The sequence below is a fragment of the Prinia subflava genome, chromosome Z, assembly GCF_021018805.1.
Source record: "Prinia subflava isolate CZ2003 ecotype Zambia chromosome Z, Cam_Psub_1.2, whole genome shotgun sequence".
Taxonomy (NCBI): domain Eukaryota; kingdom Metazoa; phylum Chordata; class Aves; order Passeriformes; family Cisticolidae; genus Prinia; species Prinia subflava.
In genome coordinates this window covers 49,942,352-49,960,060 of record NC_086283.1, presented here as the reverse complement: position 1 = coordinate 49,960,060, position 17,709 = coordinate 49,942,352, and the positions used below count along the sequence as shown (strand labels likewise).

The 17,709-nt window shown below is 39.5% G+C and overlaps 1 protein-coding gene across 5 annotated transcripts in view; it reads right to left on the bottom strand.

The window, feature by feature from the left end:
- Window positions 1-17,709, bottom strand: part of NTRK2 (neurotrophic receptor tyrosine kinase 2) — a 196,306-nt gene that overhangs the window by 126,355 nt on the left and 52,242 nt on the right. For all 5 annotated transcript variants that reach the window (XM_063422390.1, XM_063422391.1, XM_063422387.1 and 2 more), the window contains exons 10-11: window positions 14,373-14,473; window positions 12,994-13,093 (exon numbers count right to left, since the gene is read on the bottom strand). In XM_063422390.1, the coding sequence (XP_063278460.1) occupies window positions 12,994-13,093; window positions 14,373-14,473 (201 nt within the window). The remainder of the gene's footprint in view (window positions 1-12,993; window positions 13,094-14,372; window positions 14,474-17,709) is intronic.

Genomic DNA, 17,709 nt, shown 5'->3' with positions numbered 1-17,709 from the left:
AGGGGGCCACAGTGTAAAAAAACATTCTGGGTCACTGACTTTTTTTTTAATTTATGAAGGATGCTACAACCACATCAACATCTTTAGATACCAATGACGCATTCTATGCAGCCTAGCTCCTCTTCCCCTTCAAAAATACCATCGCTTAGCAAGGCTACTACTTCAGTCTAAAACATCAAGGTATCTCTTTGACTACGTAACAGATACTGAATTCTGAAGCTGCCACTGAAGCTGAGGGTTTGTTTTTTTCATTTTCCCTCTCACACTGAAGCAAACAAAATTCATGATCAAGTTGTTGAACTGTAAGAACACATCTAAATTAAAGCATTTCCATAATATTTTTCACAATCCTGATTACATCTTCAGAATTGGAACAGAGAAGAAAGGTTATCAGTAGCCACCTGCAATGGGATGAATTGGAAAAAGAGAGGTCACCTAACCAGCTGACTCTGAAATACCTAATTAAATTTTAAGTAATCTTGGAACTTAGGAGAGTTGAAAAGATGCACTAGAAAACCATCAGAAGCTTTATGCCATGTTCCTAAAATGCAACAAATGACAGGATTTAATTTGGTATGCAGGGAGTACGGGAGCCCAACAGCAAGGATTGCTCTCCAAGGCCAGCTAGTGAACAGAGCAGTGCACGTGAACATCCTTTAGTACTGGTGGTGGTCAGTGAGAACAGTGCCTAGCTTTACACTCCATGCAGTCAAAGAACATGCTTGTAGAAGCATAGTAAAAACTTAGTACTTAGTAAAAAAATTGTCCTGACTGCTGGGAGCAAATTAAAGTTTGTGAAAATTACCATGGCCACAAAACTTAATCACTTAAATGCTAGGTGACTATGATTAATAGTGAATGTCTACTGTACCATGAACACTTTTCAGAGAACGTGGATGGGTAAGAGCCAATCAGATAAAGACTGCAAACACAGGAAATCCCTCTCCCTTTAGCACCAGGAGGGTACAAACTGTCAGTTCAGAGCTGCCACAGGCAACACCAGCAGGATGGCAGAAAAAGACAGCCTCATTCTTGTCCCAGGATTATAAACTTTTCACTCCTTGAATTTGACACACTTGGGCCTAAGCTGTGCAACTGGACAGACATTTTCAGTCCCTGCAGGAACATGCAGACTCTGACCTGAGGAACTGTCCCAACACACCAAAAGGAAAAGCAGATTATTCAAGTCTCTCCATGGCCTTAAGACACTATGGCTCAACAGTCTGAAAGAATAAATGTGTCTCAGCTTCTTTATTGGTTTGCTATCATGCTGTTCTTGTATTTGTCACAGGACCTGCAGAGTATGCCATGTCCAGGACTCAGGAATGACGTGCTTTGCCAAGGAGTGAAAGAAAGAATATTTCCTCTGATTCCTCTGCTTTCATGATAGATTATCTGCTGAACAGCACCCTAAGCCAATCATAAGACATTCCAAACTATTACTCTTCTAAAATAAAGCCATGTGTACTTATTTTATATTTTCTTTACCAAAACAACAGAGTGCTTAATAAACAGAAAGGGAAGTTTCCCTCCCTTGTCAGCCTTCCTCTACACAGCACAGAATGCAAGAACAGCCATGTTGGTCCGACCAAATGAAACATCTGTTACCTTGCCTCTGACATGAGCCAAAAGCATCTGCCTGAGGGATTGTGTTAGCACAGAGCAAGCGCATACCAGAACACCTCTGCCACACCACATCACAGAGACTGCATGTGCCAGAGGTGATCCCTTCGTGCTTAATAGCTGTATCACTGAAACTCACAGCCCCTGGGCAGGAACAGGCCCTGTGCCATCCACCTGACTCACAACCTGCACTCCTAAGGCACCTGGGCCTTACTATGCCCTTACTATACTGGCAGGTTGCATGACTTCTTGTGATGGCAGCAGAATAGTCTGCATTAATTTTTGCCTGCAGCACGCTGGGACAGGCCACTGCAAAAGCAGATGCAGTGCACAAGCTCCAGGCACCACGAGAAGCAACTACAACATCTAGCTGGCAATCCAGCATTCAAAAGCACAGAAAGAGGAATTTGACAGGAGAGGCTCTCTACTACTCTCCAAAATCACTGACAGCTGTGAGAGCTTGCAGGCCTGTGAGACGGCCATGGGCAGAAGTATTTAGGTTGTGGTAGCCACAGAGACAGAATTTGACTTTTTAATTCGAAGGTTTTAATTTGACCTTCAAGCTAATTTGACCTTCAAGGCATTCCATAAATGCACACGCGCATCAGAGCCAGCTGAAGACAGAAAACATGGATAGCTCATAGTGCATATCCCCACGTGCCACCAGAGAAGAACAGATACCAGTGCAGCTTCAGGGGCTCTGTGATAGAACACTGCAATGGCCCTCTCCAAAAAAAAAGCAAGGGACAGGTTCTGGTTCAGACTCTTGTGCAAAAAGTAATGTTATTGCAAGGCACATTTCTGTTGCTGCCTGTTGCTACAAGTCACAGAAATGTAACTTTCTGAAAGGGCACAAACCTCTCTTGGAAGACCTTTGGTAACCAATATTTCAGCTGCAACCACCAGCTCCTATGCCTGAGAGCTCCCACACAAAATAAAGGGCCTGGTAACTCAATTCACTGCTTTTTAAGGAATGTTTTTCTCCCCGTTTGAATTACTCACATCTACTGACCAGAACTAAAGGTAAAATCTTTCCTACTTTAAAGGCCATACATGGCATCTCTCTGTGTTGGGGCTGGCCGTGTCAAATGTGGAGGCAAATCCAAGATCACACTCCTCACAAGTGTTACAAATGGACTCCCTCCAGCTGCAGATGCTTCCACATACGCTCTGCAGAAGAGTTGTGGCAGTACAGAAATTGTGCCCCAATTGTAGGCTGTCCTCTTCTTTCTTATGAAAATGATGCCTTTAGAATCCAAAATAGCTATGAGGGAAAAGGCCTGAGTTCCAAGACGTGCCAGCTTCACAGTAGTACCATACCACTATACCATCAATGCTCAGAGCAGGCAAGAGGCAAAGGGGCTGACAGAGGGAGGAGGACTACAGTCATGACTGGCTGGCCTAAGTGCCAAGAGGAAGTGAAACTTCACGACCAATACAATCATAAAACAGTTTGGGCCACAAGGGGCCTTAATATCACCTGGTTTCAACCTGTTTGCCACAGGCAACCTTCCACTGTCCCACAGTGCTCAAAGCCCCATCCAGCCTGGCCTTAAACACTTCCATGGAGGAAGCATCCACAGCTTCTCTGGGCAACTTGTTCCACTGCCTCACAACCCTCTAAGTAAAAAATTTCTTCCTAACAGCTAAATTAAACCTACACTCTTCCAGTTAGTTCACATATTTTGTCATCTGCCAGCAAAAGGTGAAGGACCTTTTATAAATACTGCTTGTATGTTTACATTATTCTACCTTGCGCTCCAGGGTATTCAGCCATGCCAGACAGTTGAAGGAATAGTGCATTAGCCTTTGACACCATGAATAAAACTGACATAGGCTAAATAATAGTTACTAAATAGCTCGCCCATTTTACTTAAATATAATGGATCGTCTTACATTGCTCCCTCTCTGACCTCTTTTTTAAGAAGTTTCAAAGAAATCAAACAGAGAAAATTAGAAAGCTTCTCAATACTGCCCTTTTTTTCCAATTTCTAAGACAGATCTCATTTTCCTAAATCTGGCTCCTCATTTCCACACTTCAAATGCCAACAAATCTTCCTGGTTTCTGCTATTTGCAAAGCAAACAGCACTAAATGGGACAAAAAATGGTAGAGTACTGTTGCTTGGAACGCAATAATCGACTACATGGAGGCAGAGGTCTTCAGTGAAAGCTGCTCCCTACTGAAAAAAGGGGGCTAACCTGTTTATTTCTTTCTTTTTATAATTTTGTGGGTCTGGAAGCACATTGGCTCCTGGGGTTACTACCCCTTCACTCCACTGGCTAGACCAGCTGTCAACCAACATTGTTTTCAGGCTGGAAATATGTAAGCAAAGGACAGTGAACAAAAACAAGAAAGGTTGTTTATGTTCTAAAGCGTGAGAAAGTGAAAAACTGACCCTTAATATCGCAACAGTAGCTAAAGAACTGACTCTATCTTATAAGCAAGTAGAAGGCTTTAAAAAATCTCAGAAAAACCAGGGCAACAGAGTACAAAACAGAAAAGAACGAAAGACTCTTCTTTAATAAGGCAATTCTGATTTTTGTGCAGAATACAGAAGAGGTATCAGGACAAAATGGACTTTGAGGGCAGCACAAAACGTTCTTTCAGTTAGGATGACTATGTCACTCATGATCCATATATGGAGAAAAAAAAGTCACTATATGTAACACACTATTCTGATCCTTGCACTGGATTATCATCCACCCTAAGGACTGAATATAAAGCTATCATTTTAAGTACATAAATGTGAAAGGCTGGAACACTGGCCAGTGTGAGGCAGAGAGGTATATTCATATTGAAGTGAGAAAGCTTTGGTATGTACAGTATCTCTGGTAAACAACAACAGAGAAAAGCTGTGAGCCACGTGGCAAAGGTGTGTTTGGCTACCCACAATGAAAATACTTTGGGGGATTCACTGGCTGCAGTGAATTAATAGCTAATGAACAGTGCTGATCCCAGGTTATAAATATTCTGGGAGATGCTAAACATGCATCGGAGTGTGTGTGTGAAAAAGGGATATAAAAAGGACCTATTCATTCAAATTATAAAATCTTACTTGAACTTTTTACCACAACTGAAGTAAAACCTGAAGTGTTTCTTTTACTAGATATTCAAGAAGCTTGACTACCTTTTGCCTTGATTTTTTAAAATTCTGCTACATTTTTCTACTTAATTTCTTCCTAAGGTGCAACAGCACTGCTGCAGTAGTGGCTTAACAGCCCTTCTTATTCATTTTGAAAGAAGCAGCACCATAAACATCACCAGCTCACCCTGCTTTGTGCTGGGTGTGGGACTAGACACTTGCAGAGTGCCTGTCAGCTCAGTCGTTCTGTGGAAAGTCAGTTTAAGCTGGCCCAGCCTTCAGGAGAAGCCTCTGCTGCCAGTCACTTCCATATTAGCCTTTTTTCCTAACTGGAGATCATACAATGGACCTAATTTCTACCAAGAATACCTTCTATTTATCTACTATTCATGTTTCAAGCTAGAATGCTTAAGAACTGCTTGGTTTTTAGCATTAAGTTTTCTAGAATTGTGTCTTGACACTTCCTCAAAGGGAGAGCAAAACCAAGCACACACGTACTACAGATAGATAGATAATATAGGCCAGCTTTGCTGTTCTTTAGTAGTTTTCTTTCTTTCTGATTCACTGATTTCTATTTCATCTGATTGCTTCTTCACTCTGATCACAGGTAAATTTACTATTATCATGATCTACTTTCTCTCCACCTCTTATTTCCTCTCATCCTCTTATTTCCTCCTATATCCCATCTCATTTCTTTCTAAAATTTTCCACAGACTAAACCACAATTTGCCTTCTCATAGTAACAGATTCCCAAAATAGCATGATCTGCATATGGGCAAAACGCTCATACACAAGCAGGTGAGAATTCACCTTTCACATAAAAAACCCAGGAGAAACACTAAGTTCTGTAAAATAAAAACCTGTGAAACAAATGTGGATGCAGACTGAACATGGGACTGAGACTCTGTAGTTTAAACTTCTTATTCTTTCACTACCTAGCTCTGCTATTTCTGTGTGCCTCGGCCCATACCAAGGTACAGCCTTAGCAACCATCATTTTCAGCTCTCCTTATTTGTACTGTATCCAGGCCTTCTCTTCAATCGCTTTGCATTTCACATCTAAGCTGCCCTCTACTCAGCATCTCTCCAGTTCTCCATGTCACTTAATGCACACCACATACATGCATACTCCTTCATCCCATTGCCTGCTTGTATACTCTTTTAGGGGAGGGGGAATGAGATACAACAGGTACTTGTTTACACTTGCTTTCCTTGTTTTTTACTAGTAATGGCCATGAGGTGTCAGATAATTTTCCTTTGTTCGTAGTATCATTGTTAATAATACCACCATAGTAGTCTGAATCATGTAAAGCTCTAAGCAAGCTAGTAACTCCTTTTCTTCCTCAATCACTACAACTGAGTTTACATTTTACAATCAAAGCAGATCAGAGTCAAATGCACTACTGCATCATTAAAAATTCCCCAGTTCAGATCTGAGCTGCCTTCATAAATCTTGTGTTACGTATGAGGCATCATCTGTTTGCTTGTTCCTATTACAGGCACAGCTACACTCTTCTATGGTGTCATGCACTTTAGGATTGGACAGGAAACCTAATAGCAGACCAAAACAGACACCTGACACATAGAGATCAAATTTTATATAAATAACAACAATGGAACTCTAAAAATGTCTAACAGTATGCTCTGATAGCGTGGCACAGACCCAAACCAATGCAATAGACAGCGCTCTTTTATTTACTGAAACACAAGAGAATGGTAGCTTAAATATTTTAAGATCTTTGTGAAATCCTTTACGTGAAATTACCTTCATGGATCAGTTAATACAAACTCTTGTTCTTTGACATACTTATAGCAATTTGCTTCTTCAAAGTAAGCATTAACAACTCTATCTTCCAAATGCTCATGTGGTAAACTAATATTACAGCCCTCATTAACAAGGGATGCACCTAAGACAACTTATATGTCTGGCCCACAACTACAGGGACTGGAATGTCAGTGTCAAACATTAAAAAAGCTCCTTGTGTGTGGTTCAGAATGAGCAACATCGTCATTGCCTTTACATTGTCTACTCACTAAAAATACTGCAGATTTGAGCACATTCATTTTTCTCTACATCTGATTTACAACACTGACTCACATGAATTGATCCCTCTTTTATATCCTCCTCATTGACTAAGTAATGGAATGTTCTAAAGATATTAAAGGATCAACACCCACAGAATTGGCATTTGGGTAGGTATAACACAGCACAAAATCACTTCTGTAAGTAAAAGTGGAAACTCAAAAAGCTCAGTATTTCAGTGACTTGCTGAAAGTCAAGCAGAAAATGTGCTCCCAAGCTATAAACTTGATCTTTTTAATGATTTGTCTGAAAAGATAAAATTGTAGCCATTACTCCTACAAGCTTATTGCACATCAATTTGAACATTAGGTCATACTTGTCACACTGCAGATCTTCACTGAATATGCAAAGCTTTTATTTCGTAATTGTTTCAGAATTAAAAAGCAGAAGAAGTACTTCTATTTTAAATGCATTTCATTTTTCTCCTACTCTATAACCAATAATCCAATTGCTTAAGCAAGACATGTGATATATGAGTTACTAAAAAACATTAAAAACTCTGTCTTTTCCCACATCAACACTTTAAACTACTAAGAGTCATCTAATCCTAATTCTTCAGTCACCAGTATGAATAAAGCAGAGGGGTTTTTTTAAGTCCTTTGCAATCAGCCCTTCTCCATCAGCAAAGGTGAACTCAAGGAAAACATACTAAAGCAGAAAAACCAATGACCATTTGCTATATGTTTAGAGACAAGTAAGACACAAAAGACCTTTCCTGACAGCCCTTAAGTAACACATTCCAACACAGCCAAAGAAATATGCAAAAGTCTCAGACAGAATGGTAAGGCACTCTATACCTGGACTGTATTTAAAGCCATGTAAATACAATTGTTTGGGTAAATGAAGGTTAAAGTCAGTCATTATGTTATGCCATTGTGTCAGAAGGACAATTCTGCTTTGTAAGGAGACTCTTACCGTGCTTTTTTACAGTGTTTCTTACCCTGAAATATGGTAAGACAACTGAGAAATATACTGCAACTGAAATCAGTTCCAAGCTGCCTTCCCCTGTACCGTCTTTTTGGACCAAGCTCAAACAAGTTACAAGAGCTTGCAAACAAATAAAATATAGTGAACTGTAACACACTGGTAGGAAGAAGCATTCCTGAACTATCAGAGAGCTTCTGTTAGCATAACCAATGCTTTTACTTAAAAAAGTTTAAAGGACATTCATGGCCCAACAAGTTACACAAATCACTTGAGAGAAAGAGCTATCAAGACGCAGGAGAAAATACCTTGTTTGGACTTCGGCAGCCAAAATCCATGGATGTGTTCCTAATTTCCAATCAGCTTGATGAAAGAACAGCACTCTCATTGACAGTCCAAATTTTAAACTTACACTCAAAATTAAGTCCACGAGCAGCTCGCAAGAACTTTAAGGAAAGGTAGTATTTTGGGGTGTTTGTCCTAAAAGAGATATGGTTTTCTTTCCTAGATCAACCACAGAATCTCATTACCTGATCACAGAAAGATAAATTTCTGTACCCTGATCTGCACAGACTTGCAAGGGATGAAGAATTCATAGTCAGGACATATGTTTAGACACGGGAGGTAGTTCAGAGAGTGCTTGAGGAAGGAAAAGCACCTTTCAAAGTATAACATGCAAGCCCACAGACACAAGAAGATAGCTGGCATTGCCTAAATACAAGGTGGATTTCAGACTGTTCCCTTATCTTTGCACTTCGTATGCAGCTCAAGGCACTGACAGAAACTTCATACCAACCTATGAAAAAAGATCTTCTTCACCTCACATGGAACAAATACACATATGTTTTCCATTACTTCTGTCAGTTTCTATCTGTTAACTTAAAAGACAGAACTCACTTACTTGGGAAAGAGTGACTTCTCTTTCCTTTCTGATTTGGGTAAAACCTACACAAACTCCATTTATCTCTACCAGGAAAGCTGCTGTGATAATACTCTTGTCCATGACTATCCACCTCCAGATTCCCCAGGAAGCAGGGAGTACTAAGGATATTGTCTTGTCACTGGAATAGGAACAGTTGATATAATCAAAAATGTTTTCATCCTTTTAACTGAATCATGCTATTTTGAAGTTTATCCACTTATTTATCTTCCATCGGCTGTCTTCATACTTCCCTTCATGCTTAGTGGCACGATTAACATCTGCAAACAGTGCATTGGGCTGATTATGCTGCAAACCATTTCGTTACTTCCATCATTATTCAACATGCAAAGTAGAATAAAATAGGACTAGAATTACTCTTCCATAAATCCTCTCAGGGAGTTCACAAATGCTCCCTTGTCCTCTCTACTCCAGTTCCCGTGTTATTTTTCAGTTTCATAAGCTGGTTAGATGGAGTCAGAAATAAACACAAAATGCTAAGAGCTGTCTTGGCAGCCTCCAGTGAATTCCCACCATAAGCATTTTCACATCCCACAGCAAGCAAGCAAGCAAGCAAGCCAGGGTGTTTCGTAAGAGCAACCCACAAGTCTTAACAAACGCATTTACGAAATTAACTGAAGCTGTCACCATTTATGCTACAGCATCTTGCAAGGGTCTAAAAACCTCACCTCCAGATCCAGGCAACCAAAAGCAGTTTTTCATACAAAGCTGCTGTCACTAGGCCCTGTATAAGAAGGTGTTTAAAATGTACACAAGCAGCGAAATAGAGAATAGTATTTCACCAATTATTCTGATGAATTTTGCTATAGCAGTCTGATGTCTAGCACAACATGAGAGTTTTTTGTACTAACCCTATTTTAAGACTCCTCTAGCACAGTCCCCAGATCTGTTCTGTACTAATACTGTTCTCTAAAGTCAATCATTAGAAACTGCTATCTCCTCTAGCTCTGAAAGACAGAGTAAAAAGAATTAAGGCAAGAATTAAAACAACTGCTTCACACAGTATAATCCAGCTTCCATCAGAATACAGAACATCCCAAAGAAAATGTTTCTGAGTGCTTTGCTTCACTCCATTGCTACAGCTTGGAAAGGTAACTGATTTAAATGAACATATCCCAAGTTACTCTCTTACCTTAGATATACCAAATGAATAGAGAAAAGTTAAAAAATAGGGATAATTAACTTTTAAACAACTGTTCAACAGACTTCGATGACATATTGATCAGTTCTGACAAAGAACTAGAAGTTCCCAGAAGACCTGGTGCTCCCTAACACATGGACTGGATGATTTTCTGCTCCATACAATACTGGAAAAAAGACATCAGGGTGAGCTCTGTGGCAGCCTTAGCACATGCAGCACTTCCAGGTATGGGCAGCCCTGACAGAGCCATAGACACACCTGCCTGCTCCACATCTCTTTCTGAGGACTCAGTCACTGTCAATCTCACACCCCAATCACGCTCAAGCTCTGGAAGTACAGAAGATCTCAGCCAAGACACAAGATAAAGAAGTGGGCAGACGATGCCCCTGTAAAAGATGAGATAAACTGACATTTAAAAGTAGGAGGCATAAAACAATGTCTACAGAAGCTGCAGATGCCTGCTCTGAACCCAAACGAGATGAAAATGTCAATCCTTACATAAAGATATTTCTCACAGGACACGCAGTTATGTTAGCCTATATACACTTTCTCTTTCTTTTTTTTTTTTTTCTTATTTTCAATGGAACATTTTTCCAAATACATGGTTACCTGAAAAACAACTTTGGTGACAGCTGACTGCTCCAATTACTGAATAGTTACTTTGTTTTTTCCAAATTGCTAGCTGAAGAAGGGTGCCTAGACATTTAATGACAGGGTGTCTGAGTGACCATGTTGTGTTCTCAGAACATAACAGAAAAAAGAAGCATAGCCATTTGTGCATTTCTGCCTGATGTAACTTCAGGAAGTTACTTCTTATGAATGCAAAAATCATCACTAATTTTGGAGAAGATTTCAAGATCTTGATTTATAAATATTTTCCATGGAAATCTGGACATTTAGCTTCTTCCCATTTCCCTAGTGAGACTGCTTATTGAACTACCACTATAGCACACTGTTTGTACAGGAAGTTTGGATTAATTTTGCTGTGATTGAATTAAATTGCAAATGCCTTAGAGTTCTCAGGTAGCTGACTTGACCCTTTTATTCACAAATTCCAAAATACACATTTAAATGTATTGATCAATCATGACTGAAAAAACCCTTCTTATCACACTCAACTTATTTCCCTCATGTTCAAATACACCAGGTTATTCATTTTCGTAAGTCAGTTCTCAAAATATACTTACACTGCAGGCTTTTCAGAGCAGGCAATATTTTCTTATTAGCCCAGGTATTACGTATCTACATATATTGAATCTCAATCTTTTAATACAATATTGTTTAATTTTAAATTCAATAATACTAATAACGACAAAGGGAGAGAGTGTTTCTGGGACTTTGGACTATGGACAGATCCAGACAGTGAATCTTAGGTGTGAATGCATGCTTTGGTGAAGTTTGAGGTCCACTTAAGGTACAGATGAAAGTTATTCCTTTCTCATGAAAGACTTAAGACTTATTTGTAACTCACAGTGACATTTCACCATTAAAAACAAAATAGACAATATGTATGATGTTGCTGCCTTTTTGTAATGTCATATGGTCATTTCCACAAAATCATATTCTTATTAAAATATGATCTACATGGACAATTTTGCAACAAAGAACTACTCAGGCCAAACTTACTGATTAGGCAAGAGCACTGTTTTTGTGCGAAGAGCTGTAAATGAAGATACAAAGGAAAAAAAAAAGTAGCTTCCTGGAAGGCGACTTAACCCTACAAAACAAAATAGAACTCTTTGCATTCTCCCTCAGGGTAGGGTTTCTTTCCTAGGTTCTTAAATAATATTGTGTTGAAATAGTTAATGCATATTTTGAAAAACCTAACAAGTATTCAGCTTTAAAGAGCTAACATCAAACAATTCTTACTGTTTTTCTCTATCTGTTTCCACCTATTTCAGCTCTCTAAATGCAATTCAGAAACCCTTGAACACAAAATTAGGCTGAACTGCTAAGTCACAGACTAGCCGTCTTGGGTTGAATAGCCTTCTGCCAAAACTCTGCACCTCTGTCCTGCTGACTTCATGTTGCCATTCAGGATATTTCACAATGACCATTCTTTTCTAATGCTACCCCAAACAGCAGAGACTCTGTCACAAGATTACTATCCCAGCAGCTGATCTGCACCAACTACGTTTCTATTCTGCTCAAATCTCGTTTGTTCCAGGAAATCTATTCTAAACAGACTACAGGAACACAAAATATAGAGTAGACATCTCTGAAAAAAGCACTTTTCAAGAGCATGTAAGCATCACCAAAATATACACCCAAGTGTACTTGGGTGTACATCCTAAGCACACTTCAGAAGATAAACAGGAGTCTACCAAAAGATTACTTACTATGTTCTCCACAGACCCCAATCTATATATCTTAATAACAAATTATCATCTCCTTTAGCACACAGCAAAGCACCTTCTAGGTCTCCCAACAGGACAACAAGTTGGTGTTTTTAAATTCTTTTTTTTTTTAATTTCTCTTTTTTTTTTTTTAATACAATTTCACCCACATCATCAGACACAGACTGATGATACCAGTAAAAGAATATAGTAACGGAATTGTTGCAGGTACCTCTGTGTTACACATAGCTCCATATGGCTGTAAAATAAATAAATGAATAAATGAAGGGCTGAGATTTCCCCCTTCCACAGGGACATGAGCACCTGTGACTCTCCAGATGCTGCTCCCCAAGAGGCACATGAAAATGCATCTCTCAGAAAGCACCACTATGACAGGATCCACTGCAAATGCACCTTCTGCTCTTGTCATTGCTTCCCCTTCACCTTAATAGGGCATTGTAGTATGGTCTAAAGTACCTCTTACACAGAGCACTTACACACTCTTACACTTACATAGTCTCATCAATTAAACTTGCACCAGAATAAATTTCATCTCCCATCTTATTCCTACCTACACTGACTTGAAAAATATTTTTCTCCAGGAATTGCCTCAGGGGTCTTTGCAGCAGAAGGCAGAGAAATGGTATTTATCCCAAGAAGAAAACCAAAGTAGAAGTGTTTGATCCAAAATTCTGAACTCTGTCTATATCTACCTCTGCCCTTACTTACCTGATGAATACACAAAATATTAAATGTGGTGGCATTTACTATTGCTGTTCTGACTGCTCCCAATTCAGTGGACTACACTCTCAGCTCATACAATCCACAATAATTCTGGAAGGTGTAAAACCAACTCTGCTTACCTTTCATCCCAAACTTAGAGTGTCTTCCAAACTTCAGAATAATGAGGGTTATTACTAAGCCAGTGCACACCAGTGCTGCAATTCCCACCACAACGTACACCTAAAAAAAATGAGGACACAAACAAACCTGTTTGTTTTGGTTTCGTGTCTTCAAAAACATCCAACATACATTCAGATTAATCCAGTTATGAAAAGAGATTAATTTCAACTGGGGAATATCTGCACTGAGATCAAAGAATACAGAAAACAGGCACTTATTGAGGTTTCTTCTATTCTGCAGAGAACAGAGATTGAGACACTTATAAGAACTTTTTCAACATCCTACACATTCGAGGCAGGTAGGAGGGAGTGTACATCACCCTTTTCCCTTCCAGCAGAGTGGCATGTTACAAGAAAACACATAAGAACAGCACGTAGGAAAAAAATAATTTACTGTGGAGATGGTTGAATACTCATACAAATTACTTGGAGTGACTGTGGAGGCTACATCATTGGAAATACCAAAACCAGAGAGGACACAAGCATAAAGAACCATACTAGCCCTGCTTTAACCAGGGGAGCTTGGACCGGAGGACTTCCATATGTACCATCTTTACCAGCTCAGCAGTTCAATGACTCTGTCAGATGAGACATGACTGTCTTGCATCCTCCCCAATTTTAGAACATTATCCCAACTCACAGTTTGCTCTTGGGTTCAGGAATGCACACTCTCATCTGCTTTAGAGACTTTGCTGCTTTAGAGAGTCACTGATGGAGGGAGTCTGCAATGTCAACCAGGGCTGGTTACCCACAATCAGTTTCCAACATTTCAGTTCAGGAAAGCATGAGAGGCAACGCAGCAAAGGAGATGGCCCATCAGTTCAGCCACTTCTACTAAAATCTATCACAAGCCATTTAATCAAAAACCTACATGAAATCATGTCTTAAAACATACAGTTAGAGTTTGAAAATTCATTGCAGCACATCACCTCTCTAACATGGTGACAACTCCAGGATGGGTATTCAACTAACAATCTCCAAATTACCTTGGAGGCCTTTGTTTTGTAAAAGAAGATTTGCTCTCCTTGACTAAAAATTAGATGCAAAGTCAGGGTAAAAAGATGACAGTTAAGTTGTTCAGAAAAGCAAGACTCAAAACAGCAGTTTTACTTGAACACAAAAGTAATTAATTCATTTTAAAAAAGGGAGAAGGACGAGAGTGGGGAGCACTTATTTTATTTTGCATACCTTTTTTTTCCTTGAGTTTTGATTACAACATAGTAATACCTAAATTTTCTGTAGAAAAGGCCACAGTCTTATTATAGAGTCTGCAATTTTTTGAGTTGTATAGCCAAAAAGTTCACACATGTCACAAACCAGAAAACAATACATATACTTACAGTGATGCTATCTTCGTTCTCTTTGTTGGAAACATCCGTTGAAGTGATTTGATTACTGTTATTTGTGGCATCTCCAAGATCATTAGGGGTGGTTTCATACTCTTAAGAAAGGAAAAAATGTCGCTTTTATAACTTCATAGCTTTGATGGGGAAATGTTTTTTATGTTATTTCTGCTCTATAAGATGGTAAGGCCACTATCAACTTTGCATGTTAAGCTTTTTGGACACAATTCATAATTGCTAAAGAAGCTGGAGTGTTTTGGGGGTAATCACTGTGGCATGTTAATGAATAAAGGTGCTGTGACTGACAAATGTGAGAAAAAAGAAGCAATCTACATGACGATGTGTATCCCTACTGGAAACACTAGAGTTAAATGAGAACTCCATCCATAGAGCTATTTTTATGTGCTTCTGACTTCCCATTAAAAATGAAAGACTGCCCTCTACACTGAACTTCACCAGCCTTGTATTCAGTCAAATATAGGACAGTCTTAGAAATTAGCTTGAGTACTTTTATTTTGCTGAGAAGAACTCAGCAGATGGGTTTCAAGCTATCTTACTAATATCAAATGTGAAATAGCTGTTTTCATTTGTTTAATAAATAATTTAAAAAAGGTCATATGCACAGAAGTCACAGAAGTTACAGTTTAGCATTGCTGTCATACAGATAAACCTTTAAAAATTAAAGTGGCTGAGATGGTATGAAGAAATTTGATTGATTTATCAAAATAGTTCCACTGCAGCGGCTGCAGGGGCAAAAGCAGGACTATTCTATACAAAGAATGATCATGGCTCAATTATTTATAAGAATTTCAAAATAAAACACAGATATCTACAGTCCACTGAGTTCCCCAAAAATATTCAAATAAGAGAAAAATAATTAAATATTATATATATGAAGTTAAAACAAATATGAATTAAAATAAAATTTTTAAATGTGTTTATTTTATTATTACATCTGGGAACACAAATAACATTTTAATTTCAGGACTGTAATGTATGCAGATGAAAGAAACAAAGGGCAATAACTGCACCTATTATAAAATATAACTCCAGCATCATAATTTAAGTTTGCACTTAAATGGGTATTTCTTTACTTGTTTTGATCAAAATCAGTGCCATAAGCCTGCAGATGAAATCTGAAATGTGAATTTCCTGCAGATGAAATCTGAAATGTGAATTTGCAAAAGCTTTTGCTAACTACAGCAGCAGGAGTGTTTCTGAGCACACAGCTCCAGCTGAGCAAGAGCAGGGAGGGCTTGCACCTAAGCACTATTCTCCTTTAGCTCCCAAGACCAGTTTGGAGAGCTCAGCTGGCAGTGTTAGTAAGAAGCTGCACTGGGCTTTTGATCTTCAGGCATGCAAGGACACATTTGCTTTCTGCAAAGCACTTGCAGGCTGCAGATTTTTTTTGGTACAGGAAGCTGTCAGCTACCTCTGGCACCAATGCTACAGTCAGCACAGTCAGGATGTCTAAACAACTCATAGTCTATTTTGGCTCTAAACTATGCATGCCAAAGGACAGGGCTTTTTCAAGACAAAATACATATTAAATATACAGAGCTTTCAAGAGAAAATAAATTAATTTCCTGATCTTTTACCATCTAAATTCTCCAACTCTGCACTGCATCTCTGTATGTGTAGCTTACCATGCAGCAAGTTTACAGCAGCAGCAACAGGAGAATGAACAGCATTCCTTGCTTATCCAGGTAGCATAACACCTGCCTGAATGGCTCACCTGCACAACCAGTCTGGACTTTTGGACAAGATTCTGTGCTGACCATCTGAGTACATCCTTTGTCAGAGCAGAGGAGAAGACTTCTCCATTATTTGCAGGCAAAGCCTGCTTTATAACAAGTACTTCAGCCTAAAACAATTGGGCTTCCTTTACAATCAGCTGGGAAAATTTTCACAAAGATGGTTTTGGCCAACCATATATTTATTATTGTTTTATAAGACTAACATATAAAACAAATATTTAGAGCCTTTTCTGCTCTGACTTCGTAAAACAAATATTTTACAAGAAAGGAAAGGAAAAAAAAGGAAAAGAAGGAAATTTCACTTGTAAATAACAGCTTATGCCATCTTTAGCTCTGTTTATGCTCAGGCCTGTTGCAAACTACTGGAAATCACACACTGGAGGGCTAATGAGAACCACAGGTCTGGTCTGTGAATCCACTGAATGAACTTCTATATTAAAATGGGCAAGAGCTAAGGTAGGCTACACTGGTATACTGGTAGTATGCTGACATTGCTTGCTGTCTAACTGTGAATCATTTGCATTTGAGGCACTGCCAGCTCTTCAAAGCCCCTTGAAATAGGTGAATCAAGCAAGGAAAATACACGCAACAGCTATCCAACTCAAGCTGTACGATTTGAGTTAAACAAATTCCTGTTCATTTCACTATGAAATCCTGACACAGACACTGAGCACTCCTTCAGACAGGGTCACGCCTCTTGACTCATGCTAGATAAGGCTCATATTGCTTTAGGGCCAGGTTCTCTGGTGCTCTGTACCTCACGCAGCCACCAGTGACTAATAACAGCGGTGGTGATCTGCAGCTGACAGTGTTTTACAGCCATTTCACAAACCAGGTGCATGGCAGCTGGGACAGACACAACAGCACAGTCACGTCAGCACCGGGGGTCACTCTGCACCCCACTCATTCTGGGCTTTGGCAGATATGGGGCAGGTTGTCCCTCTCATGTTCACAACCTCATTAGAACAGGCATCATGGCATGAAAATACAAACTCAGAGCCAAGGGAGCTGTCTTTGCACTCAACGTCCTGCTCAGACCCATGAGTCGGTTTATTTCTCTCAGTTAATTTCCAGATGGTGTCAGGACAGCATTCTCTCTTTGTCTTTTCCAAGAGGTGCCACAGAGGTGAGCTACAGGCCCAAGTGACTGCTCCACACTGGTGGCAAGCAGTGCCCCAGGCAGGCAGGACTCCCCTCGGCAAACTCAATGTCATGCAGCCTGATGTCACCTCATCAGATCTTCTGATTTCTATTGTATGTTCAAAATACGTAACAAAAACATTTGGAAATTGCCTCACATCACAAGGACAACAGCTTCAAACAGCAGGAAGAACAGCCAGGAGCAAAGAAGGCGGCTGCCTTCACCAGGACTAGGTCTTGCGGGCTGTGATCTGCTACCAAACTCGAGGCATACACCTCAGCAGAAACCCACCCAAGTCAGTCAATGCACAGTTTTAGCACAAGGCTAAAGCAATACACAGGCATCAGGACCTTGATAAAAAGCTCAGAATCAAAATCTTCATGCATACAGCTTATATAATATAAAACATGAAGAAACTGTGCAAACCATCACCACT